The 19,112-nt window shown below is 35.5% G+C and overlaps 1 protein-coding gene across 4 annotated transcripts in view; it reads right to left on the minus strand.

Annotated features, from left to right (window-relative positions):
- NBEA (neurobeachin) overlaps positions 1-19,112 on the minus strand; it is a 625,442-nt gene that overhangs the window by 198,057 nt on the left and 408,273 nt on the right. For all 4 annotated transcript variants that reach the window (XM_057707391.1, XM_057707390.1, XM_057707389.1 and 1 more), the window contains one exon: positions 17,511-17,654. In XM_057707391.1, coding sequence (XP_057563374.1) covers positions 17,511-17,654 — 144 coding nt within the window. The remainder of the gene's footprint in view (positions 1-17,510; positions 17,655-19,112) is intronic.

Here is a 19,112-nt window from a genome sequence, read left to right on the forward strand (position 1 = left end):
ATTTTAGAGTCACTTGAATATTTTCTAAACTTAGTTTAATATTAATAAAAATTTTATTAGTGATATGGATTTACTCCAACCTCAATTACTTTGAAACCACATTTCAATTCGCTTTTGGAACATGTAAAAGACCATTATTTTGGGATAATAAGTGCTGACTAATCTTTGTAAAATTACTAAACTTAAAATCCTGCATTATTTAGAAGAAATAAAACTAATCTGAGATCCTTTATGTTTAGTTAAAAAAGGATATCATTCCAAACAAATTTTGACAAAAATATAAGTAAAATTTTACAGTTACTTCTATAATGTGATAAAATTTGTACAAAAATAACTCACAGCATGAGTGACTGAACATATCTAAAATATTTATCACTGCTTTGAACTTTTTAAGTAGGGCACTATCAATTTAAAGAAAATGTTTCCCCCACAGAATTAAAAGAATAAAGTGTTTTAATCTCAAAGCAATGGAAGAATATGAGAATATGAGAAAGTCGGATCTGTCTTTTGGAACCCTAGGAAAACTTTAGGCATTAAGAAAATGGAGATGTTTGTATATGTGCCTGAAGGAGAGGGGAGTTGGGGGTGAAATTCTGCAGAAGATCTGAGATTCCTATTACCCAGAATAGTTCCCTGGGTTTCAAGCATTTGAAATGCCTCAGAAAAAAAAAAAAACAAACAAAACTATAGTAACAAAATCTCTACCAGTGACGCTTTTCTTTATATACAGAGAATATTGATAGTAGTCCAAATACATTATCAGAATAATGATGCTATGAAATTTTCAAAAACTTTTCTTGAGATTTGAAAAGTTACAGAATATTTGTGCTTAAATCAGGAAACTATAACTCGAGCAACTAATAGAATACATAACCCAAGAGTTACAAATTTAACTTCCAGCATTATTACTACCTCCTTCCCTAACACACACCCAGAGGCACATACACACCACACTACCCACTGTAAACACTCAATAAATCCAAATTTCATACAAACCTCACTGTGCCGAAGAAGTGGCCTCTTTATGCTCTTTGGTGACTTTCTGAACATAACCTATCCTTAAGTTGTGATGAATAATAACCAATCATCCCCACAGTGCAGTGGTTTCCTCAGGTTATTATTGTGCAAAATGAGACAGGTGCTTGAGAATGCACACAAATCTTTTCAGATCTGAGCAAACCTATCTCTGGTAAAGCTCAGCTTACCAGAGTCTGAAACAGAAACAGAAAGAATGGAGCCCTCTATACAAGAACAATCGGAGCCTGCATTTTAACAAAATATCTGTTCACCATGGTAGAACATCTATCTAAAATCTATTTAATGTGTTTACAATAAATAATTTTTAAATGTCCTGAGAGATAATCTGATAGGCTCTAACTTTAACATACCATTTATGTTTTCGATTCCCTTGTAGGACAGATAATTCTTTATGTTAAAAAGAAACCAACAGAAACTAGTGCATTTTCTACGAAGACAATTTTATAGAAGAAAAAGCTTACAAAGCATATATAATCTAAGTGAAATATTACTGACTTATTTTCCAGCACAAAAATACACTAAAAAATGGTGATAGTTTTAATTTTCGTTGTGATAATTTGCTCTGCCTTGTGATGCACTAGGTGAGCCAGCTGAGATTTGTGTTTCTAGTTACATCACATTCAGTTCAACATATGGAATCCATTTTTCACTTTCTGGAAGAGTATTGACTCTTTTATGTCACTAGGATAGCATTTAATGATCAAGAAGAGCAAGTTCCTACTAGACTGGATGAGTGAATAAACCAGGGGAGATGATTTAAATCTACTGGACCAGGAGGACTAGGTCTTTGCACCCCTTGGCTGGACTAGTGCCTTGTCTTTACGTTCTCATGGTTTCCCAGGCACATCTTTATTGCAGCACTTAAAAAAGATCAAATATATGTGTTTAGAAGGCTGTTTCTCCCATTTGGCATAAGCTACTAGAAGACAGGCACATCCTCGTCTGCATCTAACACAGGCTCTGTCACACAGTATGCAATCTGTGTTTATGGAATTGAATACAGAATACAGAAAACGATATATACAGAAAACACCATTGCTGCATTTATATGTCATAGTAAAAAGGTCAGTAAAAATAATAGATTACATCTTTCATATTTTTCTGGAATTGATTTCAAATTGTTCCTTAAGAATATGACAGACACTGCATTTTATAGAAAAGATGAATTTTAAAATATTCTGAAAACCAATGAGTTATAATGTAATTGGTCATTTTAGCTATAGCACATACATACTATTATTTGTTTAAATGGCATAATTTTATAACTGCCATATTTTTTTCCAGTGTGTAAGTTGTTTCCTCTTTGTAAATTAAGTGTTTAGACATTTAACTCAGCATTCATTCATTCATGTAGTCAACAAAAATTATTCACTGTTTCATGCACTAAAAGAGAATGCAATAATGTATAAGACATGGATTTTACCCACAAAGAGCTTCAAATACATAGTAAAGATATGAAATATACAGGAATAAGCATGGCATTGGGAGAAAGGGTTTAGCTAACCATTGTTAAAGCACTTGACATGTATGAATCTCATTTGTTTCTCTTAACACACCTAGGAGATAGGTGCTCCTATGCTCTCCGTTTTACAGAGAGAAAATGAGACTGGGAGCGGAAGTAACTTAGGGAAAGTCACACAACTAGGAAATGGTAGAGACAGGATTCAAACCTGGTGATCTGACTCCAGGGTATTTACTGTTATGTATACTGCCTCCCACCGAGAGAAGGAAGGAAAAAAAAATTCTCTAGACATTCACAGAACTGTGATGATTTCCAGCCTTTGTGGTGGCAGGTGGTGTAGTGGGGACAGGGTGAGGCAGTGACCTGAAGTGAGCTGTGATGGATGGGTAGGATTCAGATTGGTGCACATGCGGGGAAGAGCACTGTGAAGCAGGAGAAGAGTTTGAACAAATAGATGCAGGATATGGAGAGTAGGAAATCAGACGGGCCAGTGATTAGGAGGCGTAAAGGGGAGCAGTGTGAGATGAGACTGAAAAAAACACATGTAGCCTCGAATGCCAGATTTTTTAGGTTAAGGAACCAAAGATTGAAGCTCAGGTATTACAGTGTGGAGCAGTGATGTCTGTCCTTTTTTGGGATCCACAGCTCTTGGAGAAGATGATTACATATGTGTATGGCCCCTTCCTAGAAAAATTCACATATGAACATCCATCCATCCTGACTGCATAATAAATGAAATATTCATATTTTGGAGAAGTTGAAATTTGTTTACTTATTTTGATGTCTTCCTCTATCTAAAGATTTTTCTGCCTCTGCAATGATTGTTATCTCTTTTTCTCTAGAAAATATATCTTTCCTCCTGTTCAAGTCAGTTACTCTCTCTACCTGGCATTCAGTCCTACCCTCCCCCACCTCAGATACTCTCTTATCTTGGTCCCCCCTACTTTGTTAAGCTTCTAGACTTCAGTTGCTACCTCTTAGTTCCCCACTACTATCCACTCCTATTGGCTTCATCCTCATCCTCTATTTTAGGCCAAGGTGTTAGGAAAGTACATATTAGTTAATATGTTAAAGGCTTGGAAAAGTCCTTCCATAAATTAAAAAAAAACAACACAATCTGTGTAATATTTTATTTTTAAACCCATAATTTTCCAAATACATTTAACCATACTTTTTTCTTATTAGCATATTTCAAAATAACTGTGTTCCAAGGAATATCAGTTTGAAAATTACTGAGCCAGAGTTTCTTGACTTCTAAAGCATACTATCGACATAATTCATTTTATTGCACTTTGCAGAGAGTGTTTTTTATAAATTGAAGGTTGTGGCAACCCTGCATCCAGAAACTATCAGCGCCATTTTTCTAACAGCATTTGCTCACTTCCAGTCTCTGTGTCACATTTTGGTAATTGTCATAATATTTCAAACTTTTTCATTATTATTATATTTGTTATGGTGATGTGTGGTCAGTGATCCTTGACGTCCATAGAAGACTGTGAACTTAATCGATAAATGTTGTGTTTGTTCTGACTGCTCCACTGACCAGCCAGTTCTCTTGTCTCTCTTTCCTTGGGCCTCTCTATTCCCTGAGACAAAAGAATATTGAAATTAGGCCAATTAATTACCCTACATTGGCCTGTAAGTATTCAAGTGAAAGGAAGAATCATAGGTCTCTCACTTGAAATCAAAAGCTAGAAATGCTAAAGATTAGTAATGAAGGCATGTCAAAAGCAGGGACAGGCCAAAAGCTAGGCCTTCTATGCTAAGGAGTTAGCCAAGTTGTGAATGCAAAGGAAAAGTTCTTGAAGGAAATTAAAAGTGCTAATCCAGTGATTACATGAATGATAAGAAAGAGAAGCAGCCTTACTGGTGATTGGAAAAAGTTTTAGTGGTCTGGATAGAAGATCAACCAGCCACAACACTTCCTTAAGCCAAAGCCTAATCCAGAGCAAGGCTCTAACTCTTCAGTTCTGTGAAGGCTGAGAGAGGTGAGGAACGTGCAAAAGATAAGTTTGAAGCTAGTAGAGGCTGGTTCATGAGGTTTAAGGAAAGAAGCCATCTCCATAATACAAAAGTGAAAGGTGAAGCAGCAAGTGCTAATGTAGGAGCTGCAGCAAGTTATCCAGAAGATCCAGCCAAGATACTTAATGAAGGAAGCTACACTAAACAACAGATATTCAATGTCAATGAAACAGCCTTCTACTGGAAGAAGATGTCATCTATGACTTTCATAGCCAGAGAGGAGAAGTCAATGCCTGGCTTCAAAGGACAGGCTTGAGTCTTTTGTTGGAGGCTAATGCAGTTGATGACTTTAGGTTGAAGCCAATGCTCATTTACCATTCTGAAAATCCTAGTGCCCTTAAGAATTATGCTAACTCTGTTCTGCCTGTGCTCTATAAAATGCACTGACAGAGCTTGACAGAACATCTGTTGACAACATGGTTTACTGAATATTTTAAGCCCACCCTACCACTCAGAAAGAAAAAGGATTCCTTTCAAATTACTACTGCTCATTGACAATGCACCTGGTCACCCAAGAGCTCTGACGGAGATGTACAAGGAGATTAATGTTGTTTTCATGCTAGCTAACATAAATTCCATTCCGCACTCCATGGATCAGGGAGTTATTTTGACTTTCAAGTCTTATTATTTAAGAAATACATTTCATAAGGCATAGCTGTCGTAAGTAGTGATTCCTCTCATGGACTTGGGCAAAGTAAATGGAAAACCTTCTGGAAAGGATTCACCATTCTAGATGCCATGAAGAAAATTCGTGATTCATGGAAGGAGGTAAAAATGTCAACATTAACAGGTGTTTGGCAGAAGCTGGTTCCAACCCTCATGGATGACTTGGATGGGTTCAAGACTTCAGTGGGGGAAGTAACTGTAGATATGGTGGAAATAGCAAGAGAATTAGAATTAGAAGTGGAACCTGAAGATGTGGCTGAATTTCTGTAACCTCATGATAAAACACGGACAGTTTAGGAGGTGCTTCACATAGATGAGCAAAGAAACTGGTCTCTTGAGATGGAATCTACTTCTGGTGAAGATGCTGTGAAGACTGCTGAAATGACAACAAAAGATTGAGAATGGTAGCAGATGGCTAATAAACATATGAAAAGATGCTCAACATCACTAATCATTAGAAAAATGCACCAAAGCCACAATGAGGTATCACCTCACACCAGTCAGAATGGCCATCATCAAAATACCTAGAAACAATAAATGCTGGAGAGGGTGCAGAGAAAAGGGAACCCTCCTGCACTGTTGGTGGGAATGTAAGTTGGTACAGCCACTATGGAGAACAGTATGGATGTTCCTTAAAAAACTAAAAAGGGAACTACCATATGACCCAGCAATCCCACTCCTGGGCATATACCCTGAGAAAACCATAATCCAAAAAGAAATATGTACCACAATATTCACTGCAGCACTATTTACAATAGCCAGGACATGGAAGCAACCTAAATGCCCATCGACAGACGAATGGATAAAGAAGATATGGCACATATATACAATGGAATATTACTCAGCCATAAAAAGGAATGAAATTGAGTTATTTGCAGTGAGGTGGATGGACCTAGAGTCTGTCATACAGAGTGAAGTAAGGCAGAAAGAGAAATACAAATACCGTAGGCTAACTCATATATATGGAATCTAAAAAAATGGTACTGATGAACCCAGTGCCAGGGCAAGAATAAAGATGCAGATGTAGAGAATGGACTTGAGGACATGGGGCGGGAGGCGAAGGGGAAGCTGGAACGAACTGAGAAAGTAGCATTGACATATATATACTACCAAACGGAAAACAGATAGCTAGTGGGAAGCTGCTGCATAACGCAGGGAGATCAATTCGATGACTGGTGATGACTTAGAGAGGTGGGATAGGGAGAACGGGAAGGAGTCATGGGAGGGAAGGGATATGAGGATGTGTGTATAAATACAGCTGATTCACTTTGTTGTACAGCAGAAACTGGCACAACAGTGTAAAGCAATTATACTCCAATAAAGAGCTTAAAAAAAAGAAAAAGAATGGTACAGAAACTTAGTTGATAAAATGGTGGTGGGGTTTGAGAGGACTGAGCCCAGTTTTGAAAGATGCTCTCTTGTGGGCAAATGCTATCAAACAGCACTGCGTGCTATAGAGAAATCATTTGTGAAAGGAAGAGTCAATCCATGTGGCCAATTTCACTGTGGTCTTATTTCAAAAGATTGTCATAGCCACCCCGACCTTCAGCAAACAACACCCTGATCAGTCAGCAGCCATCAACATTGAGGCAAGACCTTGCACCAGCAAAAAGATTATGACTTGCTGAAGGCTCAGATGATGGTTAGCATTTTTTAAATAATAAAGTATTTTAAAATTAAGGTATGTACATTTTTTTAGATACAATGCTATTGCACACAATAGACTACAGTATAGTATAAACATTAAACCTAGCTTTTCTATGCACTTGGGAAACAAAAAAATTCACATGCCTTGATTCATTGTGATACTTGCTTTGTGGTGGTCTGAACTAAACCTGCAATAACTCCGAGGTGTGCCTGTCTTCTTTCTTGTTCTCTTTCTGCCTGACTTCCTTCTTGGGATTCCTGAGGAGCTGTCCTTTGTTGGCCAATTAAACTTTGTTGTTCCTCAGGGGATCTGACTTTGGGCTACTGCTCTCCTCTTTATATATTCTCACTTTCTTTGGGTGATCTCAGAGGTTTAGATAATGAACTCCATGCCAACTTGGATGTCACGTTTCAAGGCTTTATATACTTTTGAAAAATCTGGATACCCAACAAAACAAGCTGACCAATCATCTTCATTCCTCCCTCTCCTAAAACCCTGCATCTTTATATTCCCAAACACATTTAACAACTTCTAGATCATTTCTTCTCCCAGGCCAGATTCCCCTCATTCTTAGTCCTCACAACTGGTCAATTATCGTGGTCCTTCACATCTTACCTCCTAACTGTTGAGAGAAGCTGCCCCCCCACCTCTTTCCTCCACCACCAATTTAGTGCAGGGTGCCATTACCTCTGATCTGGAAAACAGCTTCCTGCCTCAAGTCTGGACATCCTAAAACCATGACCTGCACAGTGGCCTGAGTAATTTTTAAAAATATATAAAGTAGATCTTTTCATTGCCATGCTTAAAAATCATTCACTGTCTCATTGTACCCTTTGGGATGAAATACAGGTTCCTCATGGCACAAAACGCCCCCCACCCCCACCAGTAACCGCCAGAGATTGTTGCCTCGTACTTCTACCTGAATAATTTAACTACTGTAGTTTCACAGAGAAGGTGGTACTTCAGCATACGATGTTTACAGGTTGTCTGTAACAACTGCAAACCTTCCTAAATCTTTTACTTATGATTCCAGACTCAAAATAGGAAACATCCACCCTAGCAAGGTTTTCCAGAATCCACATGGTGGTCAAGGGCCCTGTTTTGTGTTACCATGGCTTCCTTTGTATATCTAGGATTTTTTTTTCTTCTCATTATGTTTTCCCTCTACATTGTAAACTCCTTGAAAGCAGAAACGTTAATCATATGTGTCTTTTTACTTCAAGCACCCACCATAATGTCTTGCACGCAGGAGATACTCAGTATTTTATATTTGTTTTGTTTGGATAACCACATCCAGCCTCAGTCAAGTTGGGATCTGCTGGCAGAGAATAAGGACCCAACAGGCCCCTCCAGCTCTTATCTTTACCTTATGTGATGACTTTTGACATTTTCCATTTGAATCTTTTCCATTTCATTTACAAATAATGCTGGCAATAGCCCAAGCAATTGACCTGTTAACCCACTAATGGGTTACAGCTTAGGGTTTAAAACAAACAAACAAACAAACAAAAAACAACAACAGAAAACACCGATGTAGTGAAATAAATAAGGGCTTTTGGAGAAAGAAAAGTGGGCTCACTTCTCGGCTCATGTATTTATTATGTGATCATAAATAAACACCCTAATGCCTGACCCTAAGTTTCCACATCTTAGAATGAGGTATAATACCTAATTCATACACTTGTGAAGTTATCAGCCTGTAGGACTGTTTTCTCTTAATAAATGTAAATTATATCTCCCAGTGTCATCTGCCCACCCACATTTACTCTTTACTAGTAAACTGGTTCATTTCCCCCCAGAAAACTGGCTGGTGAATGAAGACTTATGCACACAATCCAATCTTGGCTGCAAGATTTATTTTTTAAGAAAATTTTCTGTGATACTTGGTTGTCAACATTCCTGTTTTAGGTACAAACTGAATTGAAATAGCACTACAACTATATTTACCTGTTTCATCCGCTAGTGACTTAAAATGAAGGAAAAATTCAAGAGAACTTTTGAACAAAAACCACATAAAATATTACTGTCATCCTCTGATCAATAAAACTGCCTAAATATTTTATCTGGAAAGAAGATATTTAACAATATTTAGGCAGCAAACTCAGTCTAACTTCTTTTTTGCTAATAAAAAGTTCTATATTTATATTTATTGGACTATCGATTGATCTGATGGAGCAGATTCTACTGGAATCACTACTTATAAATGGATTTCCATGTAAAACGTGTCGTTAGTGCTGAACTGTTTATGTTGAAGTACCTTCTGTAGGCTGCTACTCTGGCTCCATAGCACTAAGTCATCGAAACAAAATACGTTAAAAAAAATATTTTCAGTATGCAGAAAGACTTAGTTGTCCTTTTTTATGGTATTGCTCTAAATGTAGTGGCAAATCAGTTTTTCACCTAATTGTGAATTAGTGCAAAAGTCTTTCAGAGGGAGTGCAGAGCACTCAGAGGTGAGGCAGTGATACCATGATGAAATCTCACCTCTTCCTCTTCTCCAACTTGCTAACACCCAGAGTTCGGCATTAGGAAAAGAGTTTTGTTATCTCACACTATTTTCCCTCCAAGTGTGACAAATGAGGCAGCCCATATATTTTTAACCTCATCCATATACTTTTTAAAAAACTTGGCATATGAAATATTAGCTCCCTACATATAGGAGCGAGATGGTCTATTGGTAAGTGAGTTGAGTTGTTCATTGCCCCTAGTTTCCAGGTTGGTAGTAAGTATAACTATAAATCTGTAGAGGGATTACTTTGTGGGAAACTCTCCATACAGAGAAAACAGTAAGAAGTAAAAAACAGGTTTCAACTAGAACACTGTGTTAGAAAGAATAGACCTCATCACTGTGGTTCGTGAAATATTTGCAGCATAACAAAGAATGGCTTATTCTGAAAAATAAAAAAGATGTAGGAACATTATATATGAGCTGAATCATAGTTGATGTCTAATAAACACAGTTGAGTTATGTCCTTTTATTATATTTTAAATTTACAAAGTTTGGTTAGTGGGATGTTGTTACAGTTAAAAGTACCTTAAAAGTGTTTTTATAGACTACAGAATCTATGGTTGGAGGGGATATACATTTTTGGAGATACAGAGAGATGGATAAAATAAAAGATTTGCAGACTCTAAAATGGCCTTGTAGACATTGTAGAAACAATGAAGAAAGGCCAAGAAGGCTAGATATTCAAGGTGAAGCTTTTATTGATTTTCACAACTTTTCAAGTGAATTAAAAAATTAACTTAGAAGTTTAAATATTTTAGCTTTTGTAAGAAATGGGCATGTGTTAGTGTTGTCTCTAAGAGCTTTGTGAATTCTGTGTTTGAAGCTGAACACAAACCCTTTGGGTATACTATTTACGACTGCAAAGCAACTTCCTAATTCAAAGAGAGAAAAGAAAGACTTATAAAGACTCATAAGGCTTTTCAACATCAAATAGCTTTTACCAAACAACATTTTGATGAGTTAAGTGTGAGTGAGTCAGGGACATATGGATTAAATTTCCCTTAAAATACACATGGGTTTAAAAATTAAGGGGAAAATCCTGAGCAAAATGCATTTCAGAGAATCCAGAATGTTTAAGATATTTCCCCCTAAATACAATATTAGGTTGATTCCAGTCTAGTTAGACTACGTAATTAAAACTACTTAAGTATAAATGTTGAGGAATTTTTAAAAAGTACTAGTTTTGTCAGGGAAAGAATCTTCATCAATCATATTAGAATTGGACTGTGTGGGAGAGTTAGGCCTAACTCAAGCAGACATGACCTGAGTCAGAGTTTTATTTGCATCTATGAAACACTGACCTTGTTCTCATCTATAGTATCAACACTTATTCTCTTATTCCATTAAACAATTATAATGAGTTTTTTCTGTGCTTTTGACTCCCTTTTCTTCTTTAAATAACACATTTCCCTGAAAAAGTGGTAGTTTTTAGAACTCTGTTGTTCCTTTTGTTTTATTATTATAATTTTCTAGACTCTTGAGTTCTTCCTTCTTATATGCTCTATATTTTGCTTTATTTTCCTTCCTTAGCTCAGTTTTTAGGTAACATTTAACTCCCTATATATACCACTTTGCCTCTGGTAGCTGAACATTATAAGTTAGAACATTTAAAGACCGAAATTATCTACCTGATCATGTTAACTGTATACTTTCATTTATAAGGGTAGACATATTCTATACCATAATTTCCTGGTTATTTGAGTTGCTGAGTAGGGGTTGCAGAGCTTATTCTCCTGATGACTTTTTTTTCCTATCGGTCTCTGAACCCCAGAGTTCTATATAGTCACTAACTATTCAAAAGGTATTAATGAATATGTAAATGAGTACATGAAATGCAGTCAAACAGAGATTTAGGGAGGTAGGAACGGTCAACCTTAAAAAAATTCTAAGTAAATACGTACAGGGAGTCAACTGTACAGTGTTGGATGGTAATTAGAATTGTGAAGGTGACCACTTTGTATGTATACAGATGTTGATTTATAATGCTGTATACCTGAAACTTTCACAATTTTCAAAAATTCTAAGCTACAGTTTTCTACCCCCTCCCCCTCATTTGATACCTGCTTTCACTTTGAACTGGTGGAAGAAAGATTGTACAGAATACAAACAATCTGACCAGTTAACAATAAGAAAAACTGTCTGACAGGTACTGCCCTCTAAATATCAGTGCAAGTGCTCTGGGAACTGTGAGGAGCATTAAAGGTGAGTCATATGGGGAAGGGGACTGTCATTTGGTAGAACCTCCCATTGACCACATTTTATTTCTCTTAGTAGACCTCTTCCTTACTTCCATATTTTTTTTCATTCGTAAATGCACATAATGCATTTCTTCTAAGTTTCAGATTCTTCAATCTGGTTACAGTTATGTACGTGTGTGTTTCTCTCTGTGTGTAAAGGGTTGTAAATCTACCACTTTGAAAAACCCCCACATAAAACATCCAGCCCTTACATTCTACCACTTCTTCCCCAAGTTGCTAGTTCCCTATACTAATTACTCTTTTTAAAATATTCAAAATAACATTATAGTCCATTGGATATAGGACATCTTTTCCATGTGATAAAGAAAATTTTTTTTTGATTAAACTTAAATGCCCATCAACAATGAATGGATAAAGAAGATGTGGCATATATATACAATGGAATATTACTCAGCTATAAAAAGGGATGAGATGGAGCTATATGTTATGAGGTGGATAGACCTAGAGTCTGTCATACAGAGTGAAGTAAGCCAGAAAGAGAAAGACAAATATTGTATGCTAACTCACATATACGGAATCTAAAAATTGTACTGATGAACTCAGTGACAAGAATAAGGATGCAGATGCAGAGAATGGACTGGAGAACTCGAGGTTTGGGAGGGGGCGGGAGGTGAAGGGGAAGCTGAGATGAAGCGAGAGAGTAGCACAGACATATATATACTATCAACTGTCAAATAGACAGCCAGTGGGAAGTTGTTGTATAACAAAGGGAGCTCAACTTGAGGATGGAAGATGCCTTAGAGGACTGGGAGGGGGAGGATGGGGGGGACTCGAGGGAGGGTGGGGGGGGAGTTGAGGGAGGGAGGGAATACGGGGATATGTGTATAAAAACAGATGATTGAAATTGGTGTACCCCCCAAAAAATAATAAATAAATAAATAAAATTTAAAAAAAAAGAGTCATAGTGGTATCTTGCCATTAAAAATGGGAACCTTAAGAGACATTTAGTTAAAATACATAATTAGTAGAAATTGGGATGGAACCAAGATTAGCTTAACTTTAGGTGTTCTTACCCTGGAAAAGCCAAGTAATGAGCTATGGTCATACCAATTGAATGATTCAATTGGTATGACCATACGATCTGACAATTCAAGCTCCCAAACACTTTATTTCAATAGCTCAAAAGTTTTATTTTGTCTCTTGGTTTTGGTATAAATTAACTAGGTAATTATCTCAGCTCTCCAGTTTACCTATAATGAATGTTTCCAATGGGAATGTTTTAAGGGCAAATAATGTTAGATTTCTTCATGGTTCAAAGGTACATGGGATATGGTTGCTAGCTTTAACAAATTTACAGTCTAGAAGGAGGGGGAAAATATATAGAACAGCATCTACAAAACAAGGCTTGATGTGATAAGTGTCTTAAGATTAATATAATCAAAATTTTATAGGGACGTTATAATAAAAAAGATGGATAATAACCAGCACTGGGAAAAATGTGGAGAAACTGGACCCTCCCACACTGCTGACGGGAATTAAATTAATGCAGCCACTTTGGAAAACAGCCTAGCAGTTCCTCAAAAAGTTAAAAAGTTAAAAATAATTATTCGACCCAGCAATTCCATGCCCAGGTATATACTCAAGACAAACAAAAACATATGTTCACTTACAATGTTATAAATAAAAGTTCATAGCAACATTGTTAGTTATAGTAACCAAAACATGGAAACAAATCAAATGTCCATCAACACTCGAATGGATAAACGACAAAGAATGGATAAACAAAATGTGGTACATTCAGACAACGGAATATTATTCTCTATAAAATAGATATACATGTTACAACATGGATAAACCTTGAAAACATTATGCTACCTAAAAGAAGCCAGTCACAAAAGACTGCATATTATATGATTCCATTGATATGAAATGTCCAGAACAGGCAAATCTATGGAGACAGAAAGTAGATTAGTGGTCCTCAAGTGCTGTGGAGGGAGGATGGGAAAGTTGGGGGGAATAGCCAAAGAATATGAGACTTCTTTTTGGGGTGATGAAATGTTCGCAAATTGTGGCAATGGTTGCATAACTGTGAATATATAAAAATCATTAAAATCACTGTGCATTTTAAATGGGTCAATTGTATGGTATGCGAATTATATCTCAATAAAGGTATTGTCAAAAAAATGTTATGGGGTGATAAGACTGGCTAGTGAATATTTCATAAAGTATTTTATTTAAATAGGTATAAAAAAAGGGTAGAGATTTTGATAGGAGAAGATAAGGGAGGGTATAGATTAGAGGTGTGTGAGGGATATTTCAGGTAAAAAAAGAAGTTTGGACATTGGTGGTGTGGGCTTGTAGAAAATCTTTTAAGTGATTTGACATTAAATACATGGGTAGATTGTTGGTAAATAACAGCTTACATATACATAAACCAAACATTTTTTTTAACAATTTATGGAAGTGATAGAGCATGAAGGACCATCACCATTAACATTAACTCAGAATTCCCGAAATTAGCAAAATTACTAACATTTGGAAGTAACAATAAAGGAATCCACATAAATTCTAATTCTATTATGTAAAATATTTCTATTGTTACCCACATATGTGACAGAACTCCTACTCTAAGAAAAATGAAATATATTCCATTAGTGGGAGACAAGTCTATCAATTAAATTAAATCATCCACTTGCCAATTCACATAAATGAGTTAATTTTAAATTTTAGTTACTCAATAATTATTTAAAGAAATAACTTGCCAAGCTAAATTTCAAATTAAAATAAATAATTGAGATTTTAGATTAAAATCAGTTGAATTACACTAATTATTTTCAACGTTTTAAGTAACACTATAATTAGTAAATTGAAATTTTTAGTTACATATGAAATTTTAGGTGGTAATACACTTGGTCAATCACTACAAACTAAAAAAGCAATTAAAATAAATTAAGTGTTATTAATGTAATAATTATTTGATTGGCATAGTTCTATATTATAATCATATTAGCCATTTGCAAAAATACATAATAAATTGAGTAATTAATAATCACACACATTAACTTGCCTCTTGAGATGAACAGCTTAGGAAGAAAAGGAACTAAAAGTGAAACAGAAAATTGTATGACATTTAAAACTGTAGAACTTTGTGGACATTTTATCTTTATTAAAACTAGAAAATTCTAAAGAAAATGGAGAAAACATGAGAAAGGGTCAATATTTAAATACAATTGTGCTAAAAATACTCTGTCAGATTTCTTTAACTTACCAGATGATTTTGGGGAGCACATACATAAAACTAAAATTAATTATTATGCTTATTCATAAACTTCTTAGTATACTGGACCCAGTGTAAAAATTGAGTTATAAACTGAGGATCTTGTTTTTACATCATTTTAGAAGTCTTTAAGTATATATACACATTTATTTAAAGACAGTATTTGGTATATTTTAGTTTATGCCATATATTATACTATGTATGTTTAAGGAAATATATTACTTTATACACTTCCTAACCTTATGCAAGCTATTCAAATTTGTCATTAATGTAATAATAATAGTATCTACCTCATAGGCTTGGTGTGAATATTAAATAGGTTATTGCACATGAAGCCCTTCAAACACTGCTTTGTTCCTAGCAACACACAATGGCTATTCCTCTTCCTTTTTTTTTTTCTTTTTATAAACAGAAACTGATCCTAAGAAAAACACTATTATTGAACAAATTTTGATTTCTGAGACAGAGATAACAATTACTTGGATAAGAATTTGTTCGAGCAACCAAAAAAGTTATGTATTTATGTGATTTAAAACTTACAGCTGATTTTTTAAAACCTAAGAATACTGGTTTGTAGTTAATTTCCAAAATTATTTTTATGTGACACTGTCACTATCATGGCAGTCCAGATTAGTAAATAGGCTTCATCATATTCAAAATGAATCTATTAGAAACCTACATATTATGCAGACTATTTCTGTGCCTGTGACTTACTCCTTCACCAAACATCCATCCCCTACTTCTTTTCTCCTGCATTCAAAGTTCAGGGTCACATTTGTGCACTGCTGATTTAACATGAACACTGTAGACTAAATAGAAGATCAATATTTTAGGACAGTTTATAAGATTTTTCAGACACAAGGACTCCGCAGAAAGAGTATGAGTTAGGACTAGGCGGATAGGGAAAAGAGCAAATCTGCTCAAAGAAAAATCTGTTTAAAAGTCAGAAGTTGGAGGAGTATTGATAGAGTGAATTGGTTAAGACTCGATTTTTAAGTAATTTATTTCAAGCCTACTTTCATTGTTCTTTAAATATTTTAGCTTAATGTTATTTTGAGAATTTTGTTTATAAGCATAAATTAATATTACTAATTACTCTAGCTACCATTAAAAGAGAGAAATTATAAAGGAGTCATTAATCTTTATCAATAGATTTTGCCTCTGGTATTACTGGGTAGATCTTATAAGAAACTTCAAGACGGTAGCCAAAATTGTATCAACTAATTACCTTTAGTGGGAACTAAAGACCAGAGATGCTAAACTAAATTGTATAATTACTGAATATATCTGTGAGGATATGCATATGAGGAAAAGCAAAACATTATCTAAGAAAGTCGGGAATCATGTTTGTGAATTTTCTCTTGTTCTTTAGGATCAAGACTAAGACCAGAAAATGAGAGAACAATCTGTGAGAAAAAGAAATAGTGGACTTCACTGGCTTAAATTGCCAACTGGCCTCAGATAAAAATCTCTGAACTATTAAAAAAACCTCACAAAAACAACAATACCAAAACCTGAACATTTACTTAGGAATTCGAGGCAAACATCTGTTCATAAACTTAGGACTAGTTTTAAATGGGAAAGTTTGTTTTCATGATACAGAATTGCCAATCATATAGGCATATCCAGGAGCTGGTGTTAGAATAACCCTATTAAACATTTTCTAGAAGAGGGAGAATAATGTGCCGTCTCCAGTTTACAATTAACAATAACATCTTCTCTTTGGTAAAATCAGAGATTTCTATCTGGCAGAAATATTGTTGAAGAGTCTCCTAAAGCATGCCAGGTAATTTTCAGCACACTTCTCAAAACAGCAGCACTATTTTGCAAACAGAATGATGAATGTAATCCACTTCTCTACTGCCATCTGCCACCCAATGTTGTATGGGGTGAAAATACAGAATAGATGTAAGACTCAAGGGCTTTTGAGATTCTAAAGCAGGAGTTTTTAGCCTGAGATCTAGGATATGATTCCACAGATTGGTTTCCAGGAGTCTGGGAACCCTCTGATACTATGTATAAGACTGTATGTGTACCTTCAGGAAACAATCTGCTTGCATCAGATTCTCAAAAGTGGTTTAAAAACCAAAAACGGTTATGGGACAACACTAAGATATCTACAGACCATTGGGCTGTTGTGGATGCTGCTCTGAATTCACCGTAGACAAGCACCAGGCTGAAGTGAAAAGGGTGCACAGGCGAAAGATTGTCCCCTCATAGTGGGGATTAGCAGTGTGGGGATAGAGAAAAAAACCAGGGATGGGGAAAGACGTTCCCAAGAGTGACAGCAGGGAGGAAATGGCTAATTCAATGGGCACCTGGCTGACGTGGCTGCTTTTCACAGCTGTTAGCATGTTAGTCGCAGGTTAAGTCTACCATCCTGTTCCTCCCACCCCTGCCCCAATTATTTAGGCATTTAGATGGGCACAATTTATGCTATCATACTATTTCTCCTATATTAAAAGTTGCTCTTCATTACACAGAAAGTAGATGCTATTCATTTATCATTAGTTTGATATGTATTTTCCTCTTCTCAATACTAGAAATGAGGTAAATTATTAACATGCGCACGACTGAGCACTGTTCCAATCACTGGCAAGAGCTTATTCACCAGGAGACAGGTTTTAAATTCAGTAACTTTGTGTGCATTTATTCTTTACAACAGATAAAAAAAATATTTAAGAATTTACCTGCAAGATTGTCGATTTCTTTCTCTTGGAGCAGACTTACTGCATCGTCATCTCCTTCCAGCATAAGCTCTGTCTCTGCATTCTGATTCACTATTGCTTGACTTCTGAATGTTTTCTTTGACTTTACCACATCTTCTTCAGTGCCTAATCACAACCAAAATATAATTATTTATTTTTTTAACTTTTTATTTTTTTATTTTTTACAATAAACTGCATATATTTAGAGTGTACAATTTGGTATCCCAATCTCCCAATTCATTCCCCCCCAACCCTCCCCACTTTCCCCATTTGGTGTCCATATGTTTGTTTTCTACATCTGTGTCTCTATTTCTGCCTTGCAAACTGGTTGATTTGTACCATTTTTCTATAGTCCACATATATGTGTTAATATACAACAAAATATAATAATTTAGGTTACTGTGATTTACTTTCTTATAAATCCATTACCTCCTTATAAACATACGCTGCATTTACACAATACTTTCAATTAGAGAAGATTTTTGTCTTCTTTATCTTGTTTGGTCTAAATAACTCCGAGAGAAAGGCAAGGGGTGTAATCCCCTACCCTTATGTTCTAGATGAGGAAACAGGCTGAGAAAGCTACGTGCCTTGTTGGGGAACTTAGGACTTGGGACTCTAAGATCATTGCACTTTCTACCAAAAACCTGTACTTCACTGCAAACTTGGTTTTCTGACCCATAACATTACATACTTTTACAAAATTCTACTTTAGTGTGAATTAGATAATCAACTGATCAGGTCATTTTTTTTAAAAAAGTAGATATGTATGAGGAAAACAAGAAAGCATTCACATCTGAAAGGGAAAATGGTTGTTTTGGGGAAACTATAGAAAGGCAGACTAAGGAATGATGTAGACATATAATGTACTTCAAAACAGCTATTTCCTTAGCAATGAATGAAATAACAATCTTCTAAAGTGATTTCCTTATTTTGACATATAAAATAGTACAGAAGGCCAAAATTCAAACACACAAAAAGTAACTCAGAAAAATTGAAATTTAGCAAGAGTTGACCTGGCATTATCATATTAATCAATGCGCAGATGAGAAATTACAACACATTTAAATCTCTCATGGATTTGACCGCTTAACAGATACTTCAATATTTACATTCAAACATCTGGTTTGGCAGGTGCCATTGAATCTGAAATTATCTGAGCTACAAGTAAATTATATGCATATAGCTAAGAAATACCTTTATTTCATGTCACTTGAAGTTGGAATTTAACCTGAAAGAAAATGGTGTAATTTACTGTGTTCTAGCATTAGTATTAGGATACAGGCTGCAAGAGCAGCATAAACTAGAAAAATATCTTCACATTTCATTTGGTGTAGTGGATATATTCCTGAATATGGGAGCCTAATAAATCACTGCTATATAGTATTTCTGTACTATAGTTTTAGGGGATGTTATGGTATCGTGTACACATGCAATTACTCTCCAAATCTTGTCATGCCTTTGGACAAAATCCTCTCCAGTGAGCAATGAATACTTTCAGTCGATTCTCCTAGGCCCAATACAGGACTTCCAACAGTCCCTTATTGCCTGTTGATATCTGCTTAATAATTTTATTGGATGTGC

The sequence above is a fragment of the Hippopotamus amphibius genome, chromosome 14, assembly GCF_030028045.1.
Source record: "Hippopotamus amphibius kiboko isolate mHipAmp2 chromosome 14, mHipAmp2.hap2, whole genome shotgun sequence".
Taxonomy (NCBI): Eukaryota; Metazoa; Chordata; class Mammalia; order Artiodactyla; family Hippopotamidae; genus Hippopotamus; species Hippopotamus amphibius.